This window comes from Danio aesculapii, chromosome 2, assembly GCF_903798145.1.
Source record: "Danio aesculapii chromosome 2, fDanAes4.1, whole genome shotgun sequence".
NCBI lineage: Eukaryota > Metazoa > Chordata > Actinopteri > Cypriniformes > Danionidae > Danio > Danio aesculapii.
Window position 1 is genome coordinate 53,545,569 of NC_079436.1, and position 24,955 is coordinate 53,570,523.

General features: G+C 36.9%; 1 protein-coding gene across 1 annotated transcript; it reads right to left on the reverse strand.

The window, feature by feature from the left end:
* Nucleotides 1–3,052: 3,052 nt before the first annotated feature.
* Nucleotides 3,053–23,108, reverse strand: hsd11b1lb (hydroxysteroid (11-beta) dehydrogenase 1-like b). Its single transcript, XM_056445678.1, has 7 exons — nucleotides 22,846–23,108; nucleotides 20,039–20,169; nucleotides 17,080–17,191; nucleotides 11,425–11,516; nucleotides 11,255–11,348; nucleotides 7,175–7,340; nucleotides 3,053–4,517 (listed from the first exon to the last, which is right to left on the reverse strand). The coding sequence occupies exons 1-7, from the start codon at nucleotides 22,919–22,921 to the stop codon at nucleotides 4,343–4,345; spliced, it is 846 nt and encodes a 281-aa protein (XP_056301653.1). The 5' UTR covers nucleotides 22,922–23,108; the 3' UTR covers nucleotides 3,053–4,342.
* Nucleotides 23,109–24,955: the final 1,847 nt, after the last annotated feature.

Consider the following 24,955-nt stretch of genomic DNA (forward strand, 5'->3'; position numbering starts at 1 on the left):
CGTACATTTAGCATGTGCTCACATACTGTATTCAAAACTGTTAAACTTCTGTTCAAAACAATAACATCATGCAAAACTGAATAAGACAGCAAAATCCAACAGCAATGTTTTATTGAAGCATATTTCAAATATAGAAATGCAGTTTAACCTGCCAGATTAGCATCACTATTGTATCTGTATCAGTGGATGGTGTGGATACAAATTCTTGTATTTTGGAATTACTTATGGCTCGTTTCCACTGACTGGTACTGTACGGTACGGTTCGGTTTGGTACGGGTCACCTTTATCAAGCTTGCGTTTCCACTAACAAGGGTACCCTTTTGGTGGGCGTGGTGTATGACAGAAAGTTTTAGTCGACGTCATTCTCGCTGGAGGAAATGTCTACAGTAAAGCTGTACAGGTCGCTCACATATCATATGAAAAGCTCTTTTCACAAAACAGACGCTTCATACACATAAATACTTGTGTAGAAATGTTCATTACTAACTTTTCTATGAACATGAGTTGATTATATCTGCAGATCAATGAGATCGAAACAGCCTACTGTAACGTCTGTAATTATATTAAATAACTAAATAAATGAACATATTTAAACACAAACAGCCCCTTACAGTCTCCGATATGTTATCAATTACAGAAGAACACACACAACAGACATTTCGTCCGTATTTAGGTTCAAAAACAACACAATATATAGCCTACAGTCAGTGTAAACCTCTCATCTGTGTCTGTAATTTTCAGCAGCACATGTAGCCTCTGTTAGAGAACAATTCCATCATTCTGAGTTCATATTAGTCCAAAAGATGATAATAACAATAATAGTTAAACATGGCATTTTGTTCATGTTTGCTGAAAAAATAATGTGCTCTTTTTTTTTTTTTTTTCCGGCTTCTCCTTTGTTTCTTCACGCTTCACTCTCGCGTTTGTCAGTGTCTGACAGGATCGGGTTTCAAAAACACGTCAATAATCAAGCGCACGTTATTATCATCGGCTCAAGAAGTTTGTTATTTCAGAAATAGACGCGCGCCTCAGACTGCCTCGTAAAAAAACTACGCGGCACAGGGTAAATCTGCTCTACTCCATGGCTTTGTGGCTGTTTATCAAGACGACGACAAGGTTTGTTTGAGCCCGGGTCGACCATGGCTCGTTATTATATGTATAAATAATTCCGCTGTAATCTCAAAAGGGTCACCTTTTGGTACCCTTTCGAAAGGGTGCTGAAAAAGTGGTACGGTACGGTTCGGTTTGGTACGCTGACAGTGGAAACGGCTATAAAAGCGTACCAAACCAAATCGAACCGTACCGTACCACTCAGTGGAAACGGGCCATTAGTGCAAAAAATTTAAATAAACGACATAAAATATTGACTAATTTTACATCATGTCTGATTCATTCCAGTAACATATATTGCAGTTATCAATATATATTGCAATTATAAACACAAGAAAACACTGTGTAATGCTACATGTTGTTGGGGTTTTTAGCTCATTGTTTTGTGGGTGACAAAGTGTGTTTGTCAGCTGTCAACCTTTGCTAGTGTTCTGGAAGAATGAGTTTATTTGAGACCTGAATCAAGTGTTTTGGTAGTTGTGGTGCGTTTTGAATGTGAAATGAACTGCTTTGCCAAGCTGAAAGTCGGTTGGGAGAATGGTGTGAAGAGTTTTGCAAAAGTGACCTAAGTATTGAGAAATGTGTCCTAGGGTCTGTGAAAAAAAACCCTGTAAATTCATGCAAAATATTGCTAAAACAAATTACAACCTACAACATTTCAATGAAATTGTACATATTTTTTTGTTCCTCTTGATTTTTCCTCTTTGAAAATTTTATTTAATTTTTTTCCCCTAACAAATACATTTAGGCTACTCATTTGTGAACCATTATCATAAGTTATTTAGTTAGCTTAGCTCCAGATTTGCCATTAAGTACTGACTAATCCAATGTATCTGCACAAATATAATATTGTAGAGCATCCTATAGAAAATATTCATTTAAATGAGTGATTTGTGGGGGTGTCCTCATATACTGTATGCTGAGCACCATAAATGGCTTTCATTAATGTTTTCTGTTCATACTATGCATGTCTGGCTGCTTTTCCCCCCAACATTTCTCAGAATATTTTGTTTTGTTCTCAACACAAGAAAGAAATTCAAGGCAAGTGTATTTACAGTATATGGCTCATTTCATACGCGATGGTAATTCAAAGTGCTTTACATAAACAAGAATAAAAGAAAGCAGAAGTATAAGAGGGAATAGAAATCGATTAAAAATGTGTTACAACGGGTTTGAGTTTAGAACCACTTAAGTGATTCGCCTAAAAAATGTCATTCTTGGGTGAACTATCCCTTTAATGCATCGGCATTAGACATGCGTGTATACCAGTATTTCTACATTTTTGTTAATGTTTTTAATTGCTTTTACAAAGTGTTTTTTAAACACAGGGTTCCCACACTTTTATGGACAGCAGATTCAAGGACTTTTTAGAGCATCATCAATTTTAAATCAAGCCCCTCTGTAATTCCAGCCTGATCTCACAAGAAAATGTAAGTATTTTACGTTTGTTAGTTTAGTGGCTAATTCGTACGAATTCGTACGAGTTCAGTCGTACGAAATTGTACGATTTTAAAAAGGAGGTGTGGCACTTAACCCCACCCCTAAACCCAACCTTCATTGTGGGATGAGCAAATCGTACTAAATTGTACGAATTAGATTGTACGAATTCATACGAATTAGCCACTAAATCAAAAAGTTACGAATTGCCGTGAGATTGTGTTGGTAATTTATAGTGCCATAACAGTCTTTGTACTTAACATTTCGCTTACATGTAATATTTACGTATGAAATGTGTGAGTAATTTTCTAAAACTGACCGTTTTAAAGTCGTTCAAAGAACTTTAATAACATTTGTTGAATTCAATACTGGTGATGTTCAAATGCGGTTATAGTAATATTGATAAAATGTGCATTTTTTTCTCAGTGTTCTTGTACTAGACTTACTGTATATTTTGCTTTTGACAGCAGCACAGCACAATTGTTGAAATGACACTGTAAACAAATGTTATTTCAAATTTTATTCAAGCATTTTCACGGACATGTGTTTGTTTTTAAAGGTGCAGTATGTAAGTTTGACATTCAGTGGCTGAACTAGCTTTCAATATTGCATTCCTGGATCAAAACAAACGCAAGCGCAGGTTGCCAGATTGAGGAACAACAAGGCTGATTTAAGTCGTGTTCTATATAAAAGCAACGGCACCGTATAGAAGAAATATTTTCCGTATTAACAGGAGTTTTTGTCCAAACCAACACCTTGAATTGATATTAGAAACGGCTTCTATTTCTCACAGTTGAACAACAGAAAACTGACAGTGATCATTTCAGGTACACCTCATGTGCTGTATTCAGTGTTAAATGCTAATAATGTGAGTTTGAACGCCATTTTACATGACATTTAGTGCCATACTACTGAAAGCAGCAGCAAATAGTTCACCTAAGATCTTGAAAATAAAATAAACCGATTGAAATTAAACTTTAGAGCTGTGAGTAAACGACACATATCAGTGATTCAGCATCTACATTTAATAATGTTAAAGAGGGTTAATATGTATTAAATAGCTTATAAACCTTACCATTTTGTGAGTGATTGCATGTTCTGTGCTTCTGAATGGCTGTTTCTGTTGTGTTTCGTCTGGTGCAAACAGCCAAATTGCTTACTGCAAATCTCATCACATATCGTGTTGTTAGGACACTAATGTTTACATTCGGAATATTTATATTATTTGCTAACTAATGATTTCATGTGGGACTCTGAATCCGCGTCTCATTTCGGAGTCTGCTACTGTCCACTAGAGATCTCATTTCGGTCACGGATGCATAATTTGAGAGCCTTCCTGCATGAATGAATGAAATAAGCGGTTTTCCAGCAAGGCAACCCGAGGTACTGAAATATAACTGGCTAAACTGGCATTGTTTTGGTTCTTTTAACCTGCCCAAAGACAGCGTTCCAGCACTGAAAACACATTTTCAATGCTGAATATCTGACTTTAGCATTGTTTTTCAAATAAACAAGAATGTTCACTTAGCATGTTTCTGAAATATCTGCAAACATATTATGGTATTTTTATGATTTTGAACAGTCTAAAACTTGCATACAGCACATTTAAGTACTTTCCAGTCTATGAATCCACATGTCTGAAATTCAAGTACTTTCAAAAAACGTGGGAACCCTGTAAACAGCTCATGTGCATGTGTGTATAGCGTTCATTCACTCATCTCTACATTTGTTCTTAGGCACTAATAAGAAACCATATTCATGATGTCTGAAATGAATTAACCCATGCATTATCCTTTCAGTCCCACCTGAGGCCTGACAGCAAATCTGTCAAAAAGGGGAAGATATCATTGATCAGGCAGGTCAAATAGTGGAACCAGGGGTAAAAAGCCACTTTCTGACGGGTCGCTCCGGCTTTGATGATGCTCAGAGCTGCTTCACTGGCAGGATAAGCCGTCATGGTGGTGTATCCTCTGTGGAGAGTTTGGAGAAACAATAGATGAGTTACAATACATAATAATACATACCAAATCGAGATTTATTTATATATATATATATATATATATATATATATATATATATATATATATATATATAAGAAGTGTGAACCTACACTAGTCTCATAGTTCGGTTCGATAACGATTATCATTTGGTTCAATTCAATATCTCGGTGCATTATGATTGGTCACGCACAACAGAAAGGGTTGCGATTGGCTCTAATGCTTTGGCGCTGTTCACTGATGATAAACGACAGCTGCGATCACAGCTGATCCATGATAGACACGGAGGAGAAAACTTGCTCTGTAGACAGGCTCGTGTCTGTATGCCAACAGGTCAGAGGTCCACAGTAAGAGAGAGAAATTGAGTTTACTTGATTTTCCCAATCGCAGTGAAATAGGGGCTTCTGCTGTAAGTGTTGTTGAAAGACTGTCCAGCAGATACACACGCAGTGAAATTGTGCACAGTTTCTGCGTTTTTAGGTAGTTGGAATGTTGTAAATACTCACGCTCGACTCCCTCGCCATAGAATGCTACCGTGACATAGCGCATATGAGATAAATAATGTCAGTATGCAAAACCGGTTATGATTATTACTGAACCGATACAGAATTGTCTGTGTCTGCATTGTGGCGCACTGAAGAAAGATTTAATTTTGACACCCCTAATATATATATATATATATATATATATATATATATATATATATATATATATATATATATATATATATATATATATATATATATATATATATATATATATATATATATAATTTATTCATTCATTCACTCAGGTCAGGTATTCATTCTTTTAGGTAGGCGTCCAGGAGGCATCCGAAACAGATACGTGAGCCACCTCAGCTGCCTTTTCTCGATGTGGTGGAGCAGCGGCTCTACTCCAAGCCCCACCCGGGTGATAGAGCTCCTCACCCTATCTATGAGCATGCGCCCTGCCACCCTGTGAAGGGAACTCATTTTGGCTGCTTGTATACAAGATCTTGTCCTTTCGGTCATGACCCAAAGCTCATGATTACAGGTGAGAGTAGGAACGTAAATAAGCTATTTTAAAGTGCTTAAAAAAGACTACTTGTACTGTGACCTTTGTCTAACAATTTTACCTAATATGTTAATAATTCATAATAAACACCATTTATGTGCAAACAAACATCTTATAAAATAGTTTTATGTAAAGATTTTTAAGCCTTTCTCTGTGTTTCAGCAAATGGAAGGACTTTTGCTGACAAGTCTTATTTTGACATAGTTTGGAACAATGCTATGAAAATGTTCAAAAATTCAACAATAGACTCTGAGCAAAAACCCATTGACTTCCATTATAATGACATTTTTGATTGCAAAACTATGACACCATATAATAATTTATTCTTGATTATTGGTTGGGAATTTAGCAATGGCAACAACAGCCATGAACATAACAAAAAGGTAGTACATTTGGACAATACACAAGGGTTAAAAACACCTAAAAATTGTCAACCTCATATCAAATTTACGAACCAATAATTCAATTGATTAAAAAAGCTACTACTAGTGATGGTAAAATGAAGGTTTCTGAACCAGTGAACTGTTCGACTCAACTGTATCGGAAAAAGGTTCCTTACTCGAAGCTTTCCAAATCAGAGCTTGACGAGGATCTCTGCTGGTTAAAGAGTGAGAAAGCACAGTGTTGCAAAAATGTCAAACGTTCACAACTGACCAACTCATTCATGTAGTCATACAACAATAGTAATATAAACAAATTACTCAATTGCTGTAGTAGTAAAACTCGTTCCAACAGGGATCGAACCAGCGATTCTTGCATGGGAAGTAGGAGGTTATGGGAGGAGTGAGGCTTTTGGGCTGCACTCACCAGTTGGCCTCCAATACACACTTTAAAAATAGTTGTAAATAATACAATTTAGTATGGTTCAAAAGCTTTTTACTATAAATTACCACTGTATTTTAGTTAAATTACTTGTTCATGGGACCGGTTCAGTGCTTTGAAACAGTAGAAATGTATGTAATCATTGCCTAATCTCTCGCTATACACTTTACTAACCCACGAGGGTGTTTAAACCTTTGAATCAAAATTAGAAGCAGTCATGTGGGTATAGGCGAAAATGAAGCTTCGGACGTCACTGATCACGTGATGATGGCTAAACGGATCAAGGTACACTGCTTCACTGCAAGATGTATAATTTTTTGATACATGCTTCAAAACCTCAGTACACAACATCAAATTACTAGCTACTTCTACTGATGTTTGGTAAACACCTGTAATATCAGAGGAAGTGGTAAAATCAGCTGGTCATCAGAGATTAGTGTATCATATTGCCTTGTTGCATCTGGGAAGCACTCATTCACACACATACACTACCGACAATTTTTAGCTTACCCAATTCACCTATAGCGCATGTCTTTTGGACTTGTGGAGGAAACCGGAGCACCTGGAGGAAACCCACATGAACACGAGGAGAACATGCAAACTCCACACAGAAATGCCAACTAACCCAGCTGAGGCTCTTCTTGCTGTGAGGCGGTTGTGCTACCCACTGCGCCACCGTGACACCCCCACTAATAATTGTTTTAAATAATTGTAGCTAGATTATAATTTTTCCCAAAATCAAGCAGCCCTACCTGATCTTCCTCAGGGCTGATTCTGTGTCGATGAGGCCGAGGATCTGGATGGACACAGACACATTGCTCTTCTGGATGGCCAATTCCTTCTGCAACGCTCCGAAGAACCCATTCATCGCAAACTTAGTAGACGAGTACGGAGTCACAAATGGAGTCGCTATCTTTCCTGAATCACAGACAAATACATGGTTAAACATTACCTTTAGTGCCACTACAACATCATTGACATCGTGAAAAACTGTGTCTGAATTTATAGTATTCATAAAACAGTACTTGGATGTCCTAACACTTTCACTTAGATTCTGAAGTGTGCATCTGATGGATACTTAACCCCTTAACTTTTTGAACATAGACATGAAAATGACAAGTGCAGCATGTAAGTGTGACACCCAGTGGTTGAACTAGGTATTGCACTCCTGCTTCAAAACACTTTCACTCGGCCCCTCTGGTGACGCCACGCAGACACTGGTTGCCAGATTTACAACACCAACAGGAGCGAGCCTGCCAGACTATCAGAGCCTACAATGTGTCCTAACTAAAAGACACGCAATTGAAGGAATATTTTCCATATTAAAATGAGTTTTTCCGAACCAACACCTGAAATTCATATTTTAGAAATAACTTCTATTTCTTAACAGGATGAACTATGACAATGATCACCTCAGGTACACCTCATGTGCTGTATTCAGTGTTAAATGCTAATAATGTGAGTTTGAATGCCATTTTACATGACATTTAGTGCCATATTACTGAAAGCAGCAGCAGATAGTTCACCTCAGATCTTGAAACTAAAATAAATGAAATTAAACTTTAGAACTGTGACTCAGTGCAAACCATAGACTGTAAAATATATGGACATAGCATCCGTGACGTCACCCATAGGTTTCTGAAGAGCGCAAAAGAAGCTACAAGTCGGCGCGGCCAACCGTCGCCATTTTGTTCGCGCGTCATCGCACCCACGGCGGGATACCAAACAAGGGCAAAGAGGCGGAGAGTGAGCGGAGCTCCAGACACCTGCTGGCACTCTGCTTAGACCTGGCAGACAGACTTTACTTTGGGAGAAACGCTTGATACTTTATTACCTGCGACTCGTTTGTGTTCTGATCACATGTGCTTGGCTGTACACTATATCAATAAAGTGTTTAGACTGTTAAAAACACTGTAGTCATACATTGAGCCACTAAACATTGTTCTTATGACGTTTTTCAGCAGGAGGAACACACGAAATACTTTCAAACACTTCAGATATAGTCTGTGTTAGTAAATGCAGGACTATTGATGAACTCCAGCATAACACTGTATGACAACGCTTCAGATGACTGTTCTAGAGCCTACAGCTAATCAATCTGTCACATTCTGGAGTGCTTTACAGCCCTAAAGAACATTATAAATGATAAATGATCTTAAATAAAACACACACATTTATAGAGATGGTGTATAAGTATATAACTTTACTCACATGGGAAACGGAGACCACATGAATGGTTTGTGCGCACAATTAAATGCACACAGCATCCCATATCATCTGATAATTGTAAGAAATAAGTCCAAAAGGCAGCTGACTGTGTAAAGCCACACAAAACAAAAGAAAAATACGATGAATATGCCGAGATCAGTGGCTAATCTGCCGGATTCAGCTGAGGTGAAGTGACGGCGACCAGCAAGACCTAGCTGTCACTCAAGTGGCCACGCCCTTAATTATGCAAACTTAATATAACCTAATATAAAGGAAATGGATGAGTTATAAAAAAAAATCACCCCCCTCACAGTTGTCATGGAGGGTAATAATAGCTATATGAACCAAAATCGTTCTTTGTAAGTTTCTGCCATTCTAACAGTGGGCTCAATTGCAATTTGCTCTATTATGGAGCCAGGACTAGCGGAATTTTGATGAATTGCAGTTTCAGTTACTTCCGTATTGGCTTCCCGAGGAAGAGCGGGAGGTTGCCGCTTGGTGCAAACCAACACATATCAGTGATTCAGCATGTACATTTAATAATGTTAAAGTGGTTTAAAATGTATTCATTAGATTATAAACTATTTTGTTGGAGTGCAGTGAGTGCACTATTCTGTGCTTCTGAATGGCTGCATTTAAATGTTTCTGTCGTGTTTCGTCTGATGCAAACAGCCAAATTGCTTATCATGGCAAATGTTATTTATCACTGTTCACATGTTGTGTTTTTAGAACACAGGGTTACGATGTAAGCTGCTCACCTAATGTTTTTGTTTGTGATATTTATATTATTTGCTAATTACTAACCACCTCAAGTGGAACTCTAAATCTGCGTCTCATTTAAGAGGGTTACTCTCCATTGGTCGCATTTTTGATCGCAGACACATACTTTGAGAGCCTTCATGAGTGAAATACTTTTCCACCAAGGCAACCCGGGTGCTGAAATATAATTGAGTTGATTTGCAGTGGGCTGGGTATAGAGATCAAAACAAAGACACAGAACGCACATTTTCAAAGGAGAATATCTGACTTCAGCATTGTTTTTCAGATAAACAAATACGTTCACTTAGCATGTTACTTCAATATCTATGGTAATTTTATGCTTTAGAAAAGTTAAAGTACTTCCATACAGCACCTTACAAATATTGCCTATATTCAACTCTTTGGTGCATAGATTTGCGCTTGGCATTTTAAAGACGACAGATGTCAGATTGGAACTAAAGTGAATAAAATTTGTAAAAGTAAAAAAAAAAAAAAAAGTTATGTGCCTTTGTTTATGAAAATAATTAAAATAAATGTATATTTTAATCTATTAAATTGCATATTTTCAGAAATCAAAGCTACAAATCTGAACAAATTATATTCCAAATTTGAAGTTGATATCTTGAAAAAAAATTATTTGGCTAATAAGGGATGAGGGCATAGGGATGTGCCCTTCTGAATACAACACAGTGCATGTTTCTGGAAATATTGTGCAATTCTTAGTGTGCTTCATGCAGGTGAGTAATAGGACGGTCAATTTTTTATTCATTCATTCATTTTCTTTTCGACTTAGTCCCTTTATTAATCTGGGGTCGCCACAGCGGAATGAACCGCCAACTTATCCAGCACAAGTTTTATGAGCACCTGGAGGAAACCCACGCAAACGCAGGGAGAACATGCAAACTTCACACAGAAACGCCAACTGACCCAGCCGAGGCTCGAACCAGCGACCTTCTTACTGTGAGGCGACACCACTACCTACTGCGTCACTGCATCGCCATTATTTTTCATTTTAAATATTTATTAAAATGATATATATTTTTTAAATTAATTCATCACATTCAAAATGCAAAAACATGTATTTAAATTTTTAGTCTGTCAAGAAGTGCGCATAACGTGGTGACCATAGTTTCCGGCTTGGGTTGTTTTTGTTTACTTATGCTTCGTTCAAGACAACTCAGAGTTTCCTGATTGAAAATAACATCTAGATAGAACGCTACAAGAAGTCGAACATCTGACATCTTACTATCACAGTCAGAATGCGGGTTAGTTTTAATGCATGTAATAATGCATAATTAATTGTAATTACTACAGTAAATCCACGCAAGGACACCCCTTGAAATACATTTTTGGCAACACTTTTAGGGGTGTGTTCATGAAACCTTTGTAATCATGACATCACATGAATGTGAATGATTATAAGCATGCCTATTACAACTGTTATTAAGTGTCATGCGAAATGCAAAAATGACATTGTTGTTATGACAACCTGACAAACAAACACATCACAACCGGTTTTTATCTTTGTCATATCAACTTGACATTACCAAGACAAAGCAACTTGTCATAAATCTGTCATAAACATGATTGTCATGAGGCATTATAATTGTGTCTTGAACATTTTTCTAATCACATTTCAGTGAAACAAACTGTATCTGTCATCACAACGTCTCATTAAAAGTGTTATTACTCTATCAAATCATTTTTAAAAGCATCAGTAATACTTAAAAACATTTTAAACGACAAATTCAGCTTGTACTGCTGTAGTTGAGGTGAAAAAAAAACAATGATGCTGTTATAATATTCATGACACATTTATAATGGCTTTTAAGAAATGGCAACATGTAAAATCATTCAAGACTCACCTGCCAGTGAGGAAACTACAATGATGGAGCCGCCGGATGTTTCCAGCACAGGTAAAGCTGCTCCCGCCATCTGCACGTAACTCACAAAATTCACCTGGAGATGGTGAGATGAGCATGAAAACAAACACAGATGCACACCAAGAGCAAAGAAACATCAGCAGAGGTTTTACCTGCATGAGTGACCTGACATGATCGGCATCTCTGTTCCACAGCCCCACGTTAGTGTTTCCAACATGATTCAACACTAGAAAATCCAGACCGCCTGCACAAGAAATACACAACATATTGACAAAACATTTGAATTGAAGAGTGCTCCTTAATAGCAGTAAAAGTCTTTAGTAGAGCGTTTTCTCTTAAAAGCTGCTAAGGAATAAAGAAAAGTCGGTAACACTTTAAAATAATGATCCATTAATTAATATATTAATTAACATGATTATTAACATGAATTATCAACATGAACAAACAATTAGTAATACATTTTTAACATGAATTATAACATGAAAAAACAATTAATACACTTTTTAACATGAATTATTAACATGAAAAAACAATTAATACACTTTTAACATGATTAACATGAATTATTAACATGAAAAAACTATTAATTAACTTTTTTAACATGATTAACATGAATTATTAACATGAAAAAACTATTAATACACTTTTTTTAACATGATTAACATGAATTATTAACATGAAAAAACTATTAATACACTTTTTTAACATGATTAACATGAATTATTAACATGAAAAAACTATTAATACACTTTTTTAACATGATTAACATGAATTATTAACATGAAAAAACAATTAATACACTTTTTAACATGATTAACATGAATTATTAACATGAAAAAACAATTAATACACTTTTTAACATGATTAACATGAATTATTAACATGAAAAAACTATTAATTAACTTTTTTAACATGATTAACATGAATTATTAACATGACAAAACTATTAATACACTTTTTTTAACATGATTAACATGAATTATTAACATGAAAAAACAATTAATACACTTTTTAACATGATTAACATGAATTATTAACATGAAAAAACTATTAATTAACTTTTTTAACATGATTAACATGAATTATTAACATGAAAAAACTATTAATTAACTTTTTTAACATGATTAACATGAATTATTAACATGAAAAAACTATTAATTAACTTTTTTAACATGATTAACATGAATTATTAACATGAAAAAACAATTAATACACTTTTTTAACATGATTAACATGAATTATTAACATGAAAAAATAATTAGTAATACATTTTTTACAGTATTCTTCATCTTTGTTCACGTTATTTAACTTAAATAATGTTAGTTCGTGTTAACTCATGCTAATGTTAACAAGCACAACTTTGTATTTGAATACTGTATTAGTTAATGTTGTACTATGATTAATAAATGCAGTACAGGATTATACAAACTTAGTTAATGTTAGTAAATACATTAAATAATAATCAAGAATTATTCTAAAGTGAGTCCAAGAGTGTGGGCAGGGTTGACCTCATTGCTATGGATGATGTCAGCATGATTACTAACTATGCACACAATGATTGGCTGATTAATTGAGCAGAGATTAATTGATGGAAACTTTGTAGAGAGAAATTGCGTTGCCATGTTTAAATAAAGGTTAAAAAATAAAAATAAAGGTCAAAATAAAAGTGCATTAAAAAGCATTCTGAAAGACATTTTAGACATTAAGTTAAGATTTTTAGTCCAGTGTTATAAGTTAGTGTATTTTCTTGGAAAATAATAAAGCAGATATATTTTAAATGGTTTTAAATAATTATTTACAGTTGAAGTCAGAATTATTAGCACCCCTGTTGTTTATTTTTTTTCCCCAATGTCTGTTTAATGGAGAGAAAAAAATGTCAACACATTTCTAAACATAATAGTTTTAATAACTCATCTCTAATAACTGATTTATTTTGTCTTTGCCATGATGACAGTAAATAATATTTGACTAGATATTTTTCAAGACACTTCTATACAGCTTAAAGTGACATTTAAAGGCTTAACTAGGTTAATTAGGTTAACTAGGCAGGTTAGGGTGATTATTTATTTTTGTATAACGATGGTTTGTTCTGTAGACTCTCGAAAAAAATTAGCTTAAAGGGGCTAATCATTTTGACCTTAAAATTGTTCATAAAAAAATTAAAACTGCTTTTATTCTAGCTGAAATAAACAAATAAGACTTTCTCCAGAAGAAAAAAATATTATCAGACATCACTATCAGACATACATCATTTGGGAAATATTAAAAAAAAGAAAAAAATAATCAAAGAGGGGCTAATAATTCTGTCTTCAAACTGTATTTAGAAATAATTTCTCCGCACCAATAGCCTTGTGGTAAATTGTGCCTACATATAGCACTGAGGTGACCCGAGTTCGATTCCTGGCTCGAGCTCTTTTGCCGATCCTTCCACTCTCTCTCTGCTCCCCAAATATTCCTGTCTCATCTCTACTGTCCTATATAATAAAGATTAAAAAAAAAAACAAATTCATTCATTTTCTTTTCAGCTTAGTCCCTTCATCAATCTGGGGTGACCACAGTGGAATGAACTGCCAACTTATCCAGCACATGTTTTATGCAGCGAATGCCCTTCCAGCTGCAACTTATCTCTGGAAAACATCCACACACACTCATTCAAACTCATACACTACGGACAATTTAGCGTATCCAATTCACCTGTTCACATGTCTTTGGACTGTGGGGGAAACCGGAGCACCAGGAGGAAACATGCAAACTCCACACAGAAACGCCAACTGACCCAGCCAAGGCTCGAACCAGCGACCTTCTTGCTGTGAGGCGACAGCACTACCTACTGCGTCGCCATAATAAATTATACTTTTATAATTTATACTTACAGAGGACTCTCTCTGTGTGTGTGTTTGTGTGTGTGTGTGTCTGTGTGTGCGTGTGTGTCTGTGTGCGTAAATGTAAAAAATATTTAAGACTGACACTAATAGTATTTTTCCTAAATTGACAAGTCAAAAGCTACTTTTTTAGCACCTGTTCATAGATTTGGCACGAAAGTTTTTCCAAAATGAATAATATCAAGTGTTCTTGATCATCAAATCAGCATATTAGAATGATTTATGAAGGATCATGTGACACTGTAAACTGGAGTGATGATGCTGTAATTCAGCTTCAAAAATAATTTACATATAGATGAAGTCAAAATTATTAGTCCCCCAAATGATGTGTAAAACATGTGCTGGATAAGTTGGCGGTTCATCCCGCTGTGGCGACCCCTGATGAATAAAGGACTAAGCCGAAGGAAAATGAATGAATGAATGAATGAACAGAGCAAGGAATTTTTCACAGTATTTCCTATAATATTTTTTCTTCTGGGGAAAGTCTAAAGAAATTAAAAACTTATTTTATTCTAGTCGAAATAAAACAAATAAGTTTAAAAAAAATTTAAAACCGTTTTAAGGTCAATATTATTACCCCCTTAAGCAATTTCTTTTCCGATTGTCTACAGCAGTGGTTCCCAAACTGGGGGTCGCGACCCCTGCGGGGGTCGCAGAATAATTTCAAGGGGTCGCGAGAGTTATTTAAAAATTGTGTAATTTTCAGTGATTATAATAAATATTTTTCAGTATTACAAGTGAAAGCTAATATTTTCAGATTTTTAAAAAGATATTACTGATTCATAAAGTATTTAGGACACATTCGGGCAGAATGCATCTTTGTACTTGGAACGCAGCGCACAGGAACAGTTTAAAACTGTTGTCATGTCAACTTGCCGCAGTAAACAAAGCCTTCAACGCTTGCCCCGCCTTCGCGCTCTTCTTATTGGCCCACTGCTCTAAGAACTGAACACGAATGATTGGTTAAAATCAGCTGTCAATCACTCAGTCAACGCCTCCTGTCTTCAGATGACAGGAGCTACAACCGCGAAAATGTAAAGCGCTGAAGACGAGAGAATGAAAACAACACTGACAGATTTTGTCTTTGAAACACCTAAAGCTACAAATATTGGCACATCTGATTACTGATCATGTGCTGAATGTTAATCCACCAGCTATACTTATTGAAGAGTGGATAAAAGACCACCATTGGCTTCAAGTCTGCTATGAAAATAACTAGCATTCACTGTAAAGTCTGTGGGATATCTTTTGGGATATCCGTCCGTGTATCTTTTGGTCACTCAATTATGTTATAAAAATGTCTTTTCTTGTGATAACGGGATTTCATTAAGACATATTTTCCTCACGCATGCATATTTATTTTTTTGCTTGTTAGTTTTGATTAGTGTTGATTTTCAAATGCAATAAATCTGTTTATAAAACTTGTAGTAACAGTGCGATAATTGGTGGGAGCCACTAAATTTTGGCTGGTGCGCCTACATTTTTAAAGTTAGAAGCACCAGTGTTACCAAGCAAAATTGTTAATTTCGAGCCCTGTAATCTATAGTAAATATAGTTAAAATATTGCGAACAGCTTAAAAAAAAAGCTATTTTTATTGTTTGTATATGCTTTGGTAGTGGGGGGTCGCGAGTTCTTGACGATCTTACAATGGGGGTCGCGGGTTTAAAAGTTTGAGAACCACTGGTCTACAGAACAAATTACTGTTAAACATTAGCCCCTTTCACACATACAGACCTTTGGAAATACCGGTAAATTCGTTCTGGTAATTTTCCGGAAAGAGAAGTTGTAACATAACCGGTAATTTGCTGGAATGCTGCGCTGTGTGAACGCAGAAGGAAGATTGCCGGAAAGAGCGCGTGCGCGTCTAGAACGTGCTGACGTGAGACGTCTGATTTAGCCAATCAGATCAATCTGACGCATTCACATCCGCTCTGTTTATAGAAATAAAAGCCTTTGAATATTTTTCCAGACACATTTAACTGCTAGAAGTTAGTCAGATAACGTTTATATGTTCATCTTAATACCAACAGTGTAAATAATTATCGATAAGATGTTTATAAAAAGCCTTTGTTTGTTTACCTTCAAGCTCTGCTTCCTTCAGTCGCTTGACGAGTCGCGTGTGCACGTAAAGCAGCCGTTGAGTGCCAGCACACACACACATATCATCTACATCTCGACATGCGAAAGTGTTGCTCTATATGTTTTCATTGAAGTTGTTCACTATACTGATCCATCCACAGAGTTTGTAATGAAGTCAAATGTTTACAAATACAGGCCCAGCCATTTAGAGGTCCTTTCTGGTTGATGTCAGAATTTACCAGTATTTTGGAATTGATGTGTGAATGGTCTTTTCCGGAAAAATTCCGTAATGCCCTCGCCTGTGTGAACACCGCTTTTTTTTAATTTACCGGTAAAGTCGTGCCGTAAATTTTCCAGATATTTACCGGTATCACTGTGTGAAAGGGGATAATGACTTGCCAATCACTAACTTGCCAAGCTTTAAATGTCAATTTAAGCTGAATTCTAGTATCTTGAAAAATATGTAGACAAATATTATTTACTGTCATCATGACAACGAAATACCGTCTAAAAGAAATCAGTCATTAGAAATGAGTTATTAAAACTATTATGTTTATATTTAAATTATTTACACTATTATGTAAATCTTTCCGTTAAATAGAAACTGGAAACAAAAATATTAGATTAGATTAGATTCAACTTTATTGTCATTACACATGTACACGTACAAGGCAACGAAATGCAGTAGGGGATATCAGGGGGGATATCAATTCTGACTTCAACTGTATAATTATAATTATTATTATTTAGAAATGTTCACATTTTTACTCTATTTTCAGTAAATGAATGTAACATTTATAAGTACTTCGCTTTCATATTTGTTGTGTGATGGAGTCATTTCTTACCTAATTTCTCCACGACGTATTTGAGGACTCTCTCGGGGTCAGAGGGGTCAGACATGTCTCCGGTCACATACATCATTTTCTTAGCACCCAGTTTCTCACAATTCTGGGCAACCTGCGCATGACAACCCCACAAAGGTTAGGTCTATTTACAGTCAACACTTGCATTTGCTAAAAGTTATTTACATGCAAAATACTTGTATTTTTGTTACCATTAAAGGGATGGTTTACCCCAAAATGAAAATTGACTTGCTATTTACTCAACCTCAAGGGTTTCCAAACATTTATTAGTTTCTTTCTTCTGTTGACAGGGTTTCTGCAGGTTTCACAAGTCAAATTTAAGATGTTTTAAGACCTTTTTAAGACTATGAAAAACAAAATTCCAGACAAATATAGGGCTAAACACTAAGGATTCTAATTAGTCACCTCTCAGCCACATATTTTAAATAATGGGTCAAAACAAGCAGACCGTACATACATTGTAAACATGTGTAATTCTTCTGTCTAACATTTTAAGAAATTCTTATTACACGTTTTATCCTGTTGTCAGTTGTAACTTTACTGCTTCTGTATGTGTGATCATGTGTTTTTTGATTTTATGTTGCCTTTTAAAATCTGGCAGGGGGCAACAGATGAAAATTAGCCCCTGTGGCTAACTCTGGCTTATTTACAGTCTCGCTGTTTATTAATGAGCATTGTCCCTGTTAAATTAATAAATTACAAATTGTTGTTCAACATAACTTAAAAAACTAAATGCTTTTACAACAGACTACAGTTATAAAATTAGTTATGAGTGGGCGAACACGGAATCTGCGCTCGCAGAATTCCGCAGATTTTTAGCCCATCATTAGGGCCAGACGGAATCTGCGGATGATTTTTGCTATTTCTGCGAACAATTTTGGTAAAAATCTGCAGATTTCTGCGGAATTATTTTGGGAGTAAAAAAATAATATCTTTTTAACTTTTATTTAATGTTTACAATGCAAATCCAATTAGATTCACTTTATTTGGTAAACAAAGCAAGTCTCTCAAATATTATCTCTACTAAAAGACAGAAAATATTACTGTACAAACTGCATTGTACATAAATCAGATGAACATTTTCATATTAGTCAATAATATTACTGTAATTAATTTTAAAACTGAATAAATATAGATTTACACACATTTACTCAAGTAAATAAACCGAATTAATGATGGGCTAAAAATCTGTGGACTTCTGTGGGAAATCTGCGGAATTCTGCGCTTGCAGATTCCATGTGGGCCTACCCATCATTAATTCTGTTAATTTACTTGTGTAAAAGTTTAAAATTTTTCAGTTTTTAAATTAATTTCAGTAATATTATTGACTAATATGAAAATACTCGTATGATTTATTTACAATACAATTTGTAATGTAATATTTTCTGTCTTTTAGCAGATATATTAAATAAAAGACTTGATTTGTTTACCAAATAATGTGGATTTAATAGGATTTGCCTTGTGAGCATTGATACTCCCAAAATCATTCCGCATAAATCCGCAGATTTTTAACAAAACTCTCTGCAGAAATATCACAAAATGTCTGCAGATTCTGTCTGGCCCTAGTTATGAGTAGTTTTGATAAACGTTTTATTGAGATGTGTTGTTGGTGACTGAATGCATGTTGGATTGATTGCTTTACATAAACAAAGGAAAATTAGGACCCATTAAAAAGACTTTTAAGGTCTAAAATTATGTTTTTGAAACTTCAGACATTTTGAGACTTTTTAAGACCCAGTGAATACCCTGTGTTGAACACAAAAAGAATATATTGTTAAAAATGTAACCTGTAACCATTAAAAATCATAGGAAAAACAAACATCATTAGTTACCAGTTTCAATATTCATTCATTCATTCATTTTCATTCAGTACCTTTATTAATCTGGGGTCGCCACAGTGGAATGAACCACCAACTTATCCGGCATATGTTTTACGCAGCGGATGCCCTTCCAGCTGCAAACCATCTCTGGGAAACATCCATACACACTCATTCACACACATACACTACGGACAATTTAGCTTACCAAATTCACCTGTTCACATGTCTTTGGACTTGTGGGGGGGACTAGAGGAACCCGGAGGAAACCCACACCAACAGGGGGAGATCATGCAAACTCAACAGAGAAACGCCAAATGACTCAGCCAAGGCTCAAACCAGCGACCTTCTTGCTGTGAGGCAACAGTGCTACCCACTGCACCACCACGTCACCCCTATTCTTCAATATACAAGTCAAAATTATTTGCCTTCCTGTGGTTTTTCTTTGTCAAATATTTCCCAAATTATGTTTAACAGAGCAAGGAATTTTTCACAGTATTTCCTGTTATATTTTTTCTTCTGAAGAACGTCTTATTTGTTTTATTTCAGCTAGAATAAAAGCAGTTTTTTTTACATCCATTTTCCTTTTCCTTCCGCTTAGTCCCTTATTTATCTGGTGTCGCCACAGTGGAATGAACAACCAACTTATCCAGCACATGTTTTACGCAGCGAATGCTCTTCCAGCCACAACCCAGTACTTGGAAACATCCATACACATTCATAAACTACGACCAATGTAGTTCATACAATTCATAGTGCATGTGTTTGGACTGTGAGGGAAACCGGAGCACCCGGAGGAAACTCACGCCAACACGGGCAGAACATGCAAACTCCACACAGAAATGCCAACTGAGCCAGCCGGGACTCGAACCAGCAACCTTCTTACTTACCACTCAGCAACCGTGCCACCCTCATTATTTAGCATAATGTTTTTAGTTTTCTTTTGGGGTCACTTTGTGTTGGGATATGGCTAATGTTTTGGTTGTTTACATAACTGTATTCCATTAGCATCCTATATGTTCAAAACTAGCAGATTACACTGTGCATTTCGCATGTCACGTAGTTACTGTTACTCAAGCATCTGCTTAATAAAATACAGATAGATTTGGGACCAAACAACGGACCTTTTTTAAAGCATCCAATCGTCTGGCAGTGATGACGATTTCAGCTCCAAACTTTGCATAATGGTAGGCCATCTGCTCCCCGATGCCTGAACTGGCTCCTGTGATCAACACTCGGGCCCCTCGAATGGACCCTATAAGAGTAAGAAAAAATTATTATTATTTATTTTTTAACATTATATTTTGCAGGTTGTCTTGAAATGAACTTCATGCCTGATCTCACAGAGTTTTGACTAAGCCAGGATTAGGCTATAGTTCATTCATTCATTTTCCTTTGGCTTATTAGGGGTCACTAGAGCAGAATGGACCACCAACTATTCCAGCATATGTTTTACACAGCGGATGCCCTTCCAGCTGCAACCCAATACTGTGAAACACCCTTACACTCACATTCACACCATACACTACGGCCAATTTAGTTCACTCAATTCACCTATAGCGCATGTGTTTGGACTGTGTGGGAAACCAGAGCACTTGGAGGAAACCCACAACAACACAGGGAGAACATGCAAACTCCACACTGAAAAGCCAACTTGCCCAGTCGGGACTCAAACCAGCGACCTTCTTGCTGTGAGGCGACAGTGCTAACCACTGAACTATGAAGGTAAATTAGTAGCAAAACTCGAGAGCTTGCAAATCAAACACACACACACACACACACACACACACACACACAATAATCAACAAACTTGTGTTTTGAATTCGAAGTTGTGGATTAATAGTTGTGTATTTTTAAAATGTCATTCACAAATACAAAATGACAGACACACGTGTGCACGGCAAATTTGAGTGCATCTTCGCTCTACAACCACTGGTCGACACTCAAGACCTCCCACATTTGCCAGTTCAACTACAAATCTCTCGCGCTGACTTTTGCTACACATCTTCAACGATCTCAGTAGCAGAACTAATGACTGAGCAGAACTCACTAGATTTACATTTACATTTAGTCATTTAGCAGACGCTTTTATCCAAAGCGACTTACAAATGAGGACAAGGAAGCAGTTTACACAACTATAAGAGCAGCAGTGAACAAGTGCTATAGACAAGTTTCAGGTGTGTAAAGTCTAAGAAGCAAAGCATTAGTAAAAAGTTGGGGTTTTTTTTCTTGAGAGAGAGAGAGAGAGAGAGAGAGAGAGAGTACAGTTAGTGGTATAGCCAGAGAGGCAGTTGCAGATTAGGAAGGAAAGTGGAGACTGCTGTTCTGATGTAGTTAGGGAGTTCATTCCACCAACTGGGCAGATTGAATGCGAGAGTTCGGGAAAGTGATTTCTTCCCTCTTTGGGATGGAACAACGAGGCGACGTTCATTCACAGAACGCAAGTTTCTGGAGGGCACATATATCTGCAGAAGTGAGAGCAGATAAGAAGGAGCACAGCTAGAGGTCACTTTGTAAGCAAACATCAGAGATTTGAATCTGATGCGGGCAGCAACTGGCAGCCAGTGCAAACGGGTGAGTAGCGGAGTGACATGTGCTCTTTTGGGTTCATCAAAGACCACTCGTGCTGCTGCGTTCTGAAGCAGCTGAAGAGGTTTGATAGAACTAGCTGGTAGCCCGGCTAGCAGAGAGTTGCAATAGTCCAGTTTGGAGAGGACAAGAGCTTGAACAATGAGTTGAGCTGTATGTTCAGATAGGAAGGGTCGGACCTTTCTGATGTTGTAGAGTGCGAATCTGCAAGATCGAGCAGTTCTAGAAATGTGGTCAGAGAAGTTCAGTTGGTCATCAATTGTTACTCCAAGGCTTTTTACCATTTTGGATGCAGTGATGGTTGCTCCATCCATCTGGATTGAAAAGTTATGGTGAAGAGTCCGGTTGGCAGAAACTTCAAGCATTTCCGTTTTCGTGAGGTTAAGCTGAAGATGATGATCTTTCATCGAGTGTGAAATGTAAATGAAATAGATGCAGAGGCGCGAGGGGCGGGGCAGGGTTAAAGCTGTTTTATTGGCCGATGCCTGACCAATGAACAATGCCAGCAGCCAGCTGCAGAAGAATAATTTATATGATTATTTTATTATTTTGGATTTATTTCAACTATTTCCTGAAAAATTTTTTGTTAAATATCATTAATTCTACGGAAATGTACATACCAGTAAAAGAGCAGCAAAGCCAGTTTATTGGCTAGAGCCAGCCAATGAGGTGGGACGTTTTTGTACGTCAGCACAGTGGCAGCTCACGTTGTTGGAGCCATCGAGCAATCAGAGGGTGAGTTATTATTTTTAATAATTATCTATATGTTCAGGGGCTACGCAGAGGCGCAGTAGGTAGATTAATCTGGGATAGATTATTAATCTGGGGTCGCCACAGCGGAATGAACCGCCAACTTATCCAGCACATGTTTTACGCAGCGGATGCCCTTCCGGCCGCGTGAGTGAGTGTGTGTGGATGTTTCCCAGAGATGGGTTGCGGCTGGAGGGGCATCCGCTGTGTAAAACAAATGCTGGATAAGTTGGCGGTTCATTCCGCTGTGGCGACCCCGGATTAATAACGGGACTAATCCGACAAGAAAATGAATGAATGAATCTTCCTTTAGAAGCCAATACTGTACTTACATGCGATTTCAGAACAAATTTAAAGTAACATTACCATGGTAAACAATATACAGTCCTTGTCATAAGTTGTCACTGATTATAAAAACAACTTGCCTTTGTCTTCATCAAAAGAAACTTTGAGTAAATTGATGAGTAAATGTTTTTCGGTGAACTATCCCTTTAAATAGTTTCAACATACATTATACAAGCAAATCATGATTCAAAAAATGACTAGAATATCTGTATAAACAATAATATAGTAGTAAAATTGTTCTCCTTACCTGGGTCAAACGTATCTCTCCACATGTAGGCCGTGAGGACAGCAATCAGCAAAACCACCCCCAAAAGCACCTTCATTTTTACCGCTTTTCCTGATCAGAAACTCGGCGTCTGAAACTCTGCGATTTCACCGAGAATTGTCCAATCTCAGCGTGTATTAAAGCAATTCTGTCTGCATATATTACACCTGCAGACACATAAAAGAGTGGTAACCAGTGACTGATTATTCATTTACATGTGCTGGAGATCATGACAGTTCACAAGGCTGAAGGTCTGTCGGTTGTTTACCTTTCAAAACAGTCGAAGGAGGAGAAACAACTGAGGCATTGTGGGTAAGAATTAACAGTGACAGTTCACACATGCACAGATTGATTGACTGACCGATTGATTACAGTTAAAGTGTTTTCTACGTAATCTCATCTTCATTGTCTTCTGTTATTCAAATAGTCATCTTTATTTCTATAGTGCTTTTACATTGCAGATTGTGTCAAAGCAGCTTATTATAGAAGTTCTAGTAAATTGAAACTGTTTTCAGAGTTATGTGCCAACTGACCCAGTCGGGGCTCGAACCAGCAACCTTCTTGCTGTGAGGTGACAGTGCTAACCACTGAGCCACCGTGTCTCCCCTTTTGTTATTATTAATAATAATAATAATAATAATAGTGATAATAATAATAAAAAACAAGCATACACAATAATTTTCCCTACTGAAAAAAAAAACAGCTTAGCTGGTTGACCAGCCTGGTTTTAGAGGGGTTTTGACCATTTCCAGGCTGGTTTCCAGCCATTTCCAGCCTGGTCTTAGCTGGAAAATGACCAGCTAAAACCAGCTTGACCACCTAGCCAGGCTGGGAGCCCAGCCAAAACCAACTATGTCCAGCTTAAACCAGGCTGGTCAAGCTAGTTTTAGCTGGATTTAGCTGGTTATTTTCCAGCCTGACCAGCTAAAACCAGGCTGGAATGGCTGGAAACCAGCCTGGAAATGGCCAAAACCCCTCTAAAACCAGGCTGGTCAACCAGCTAAAACCAGCCAAACAGCCTAGGCTGGTTTAAGCTGGATTTTTCAGCAGGGTTAAACATCAATTTTCAGAGCATACCTGAGCTGTTCACCTTTTACATATTTGATACTATTAGTAGCCCTACTGTATATTTAGTTAATATATTTAAATGCTAATTATCCAATCTACATGTTATTCAGATTATTATATGTTTTATATATTCTGTTTTGTTGTTATTCTATCATTTTGTCATTTTAACCCTGCTGAAAAATCCAGCTTAAACCAGCCTAGGCTGGTTGGCTGGTTTTAGCTGGTTGACCAGCCTGGTTTTAGAGGGGTTTTGGCCATTTCCAGGCTGGTTTCCAGCCATTTCCAGCCTGGTCTTAGCTGGTCAGGCTGGAAAATGACCAGCTAAAACCAGCTTAACCACCTTGCCAGGCTGGAAGCCCAGCCAAAACCAGCTATGTCCAACTTAAACCAGGCTGGTCAAGCTGGTTTTAGCTGGATTTAGCTGGTCATTTTCCAGCCTGACCAGCTAAGACCAGGCTGGAAATGGCTGGAAACCAGCCTGGAAATGGCCAAAACCCATCTAAAACCAGGCTGGTCAACCAGCTAAAACCAGCCAACCAGCCTAGGCTGGTTTAAGCTGGATTTTTCAGCAGGGAATTGAGTTTTTTATATATGAATGTATTTTTATTACAATTATTAGGAGGCTATGAAGCGAAGCTGTTGGAAATCAATGACCATTGACATCCATAGTAAGAAAAACATATGGATGTCAATGGTTACCAGTTCCCATCATTCTTCAATATACACTCACTGGCCATTTTATTAGGTACACCTTACTAGTATCGGGTTGGACCCCCTTTTGCCTTCAGAACTACCTTAATCCTTCGTGGCATAGATGCAAGAAGGCACTGGAAATATTCCTCAGAGATTTTGCTCCATATTGACATGATAGCATCACGCAGCTGTTGCAGATTTGTCGACTGCACATCCATGATGCGAATCTCCCGTTCCACCACATCCCAAAAGTGCTCTATTGGATTGAAGTCTGGTGACTGTGGAGGCCATTTGAGTACAGTGAACTCATTGTCATGTTCAACCAGATAGA

Excerpts from the sequence above, each read along its gene's own strand:
- hsd11b1lb (XM_056445678.1), bottom strand. The coding sequence starts at position 22,921 with ATGAAGGTGCTTTTGGGGGTGGTTTTGCTGATTGCTGTCCTCACGGCC. Across the intron at positions 11,517-17,079 it reads ATACGTCGTGGAGAAATTAG|GCGGTCTGGATTTTCTAGTG; the intron begins GTAAGAAATGAC and ends TTTCTTGTGCAG. Across the intron at positions 4,518-7,174 it reads TCAGCCCTGAGGAAGATCAG|AGGATACACCACCATGACGG; the intron begins GTAGGGCTGCTT and ends AACTCTCCACAG.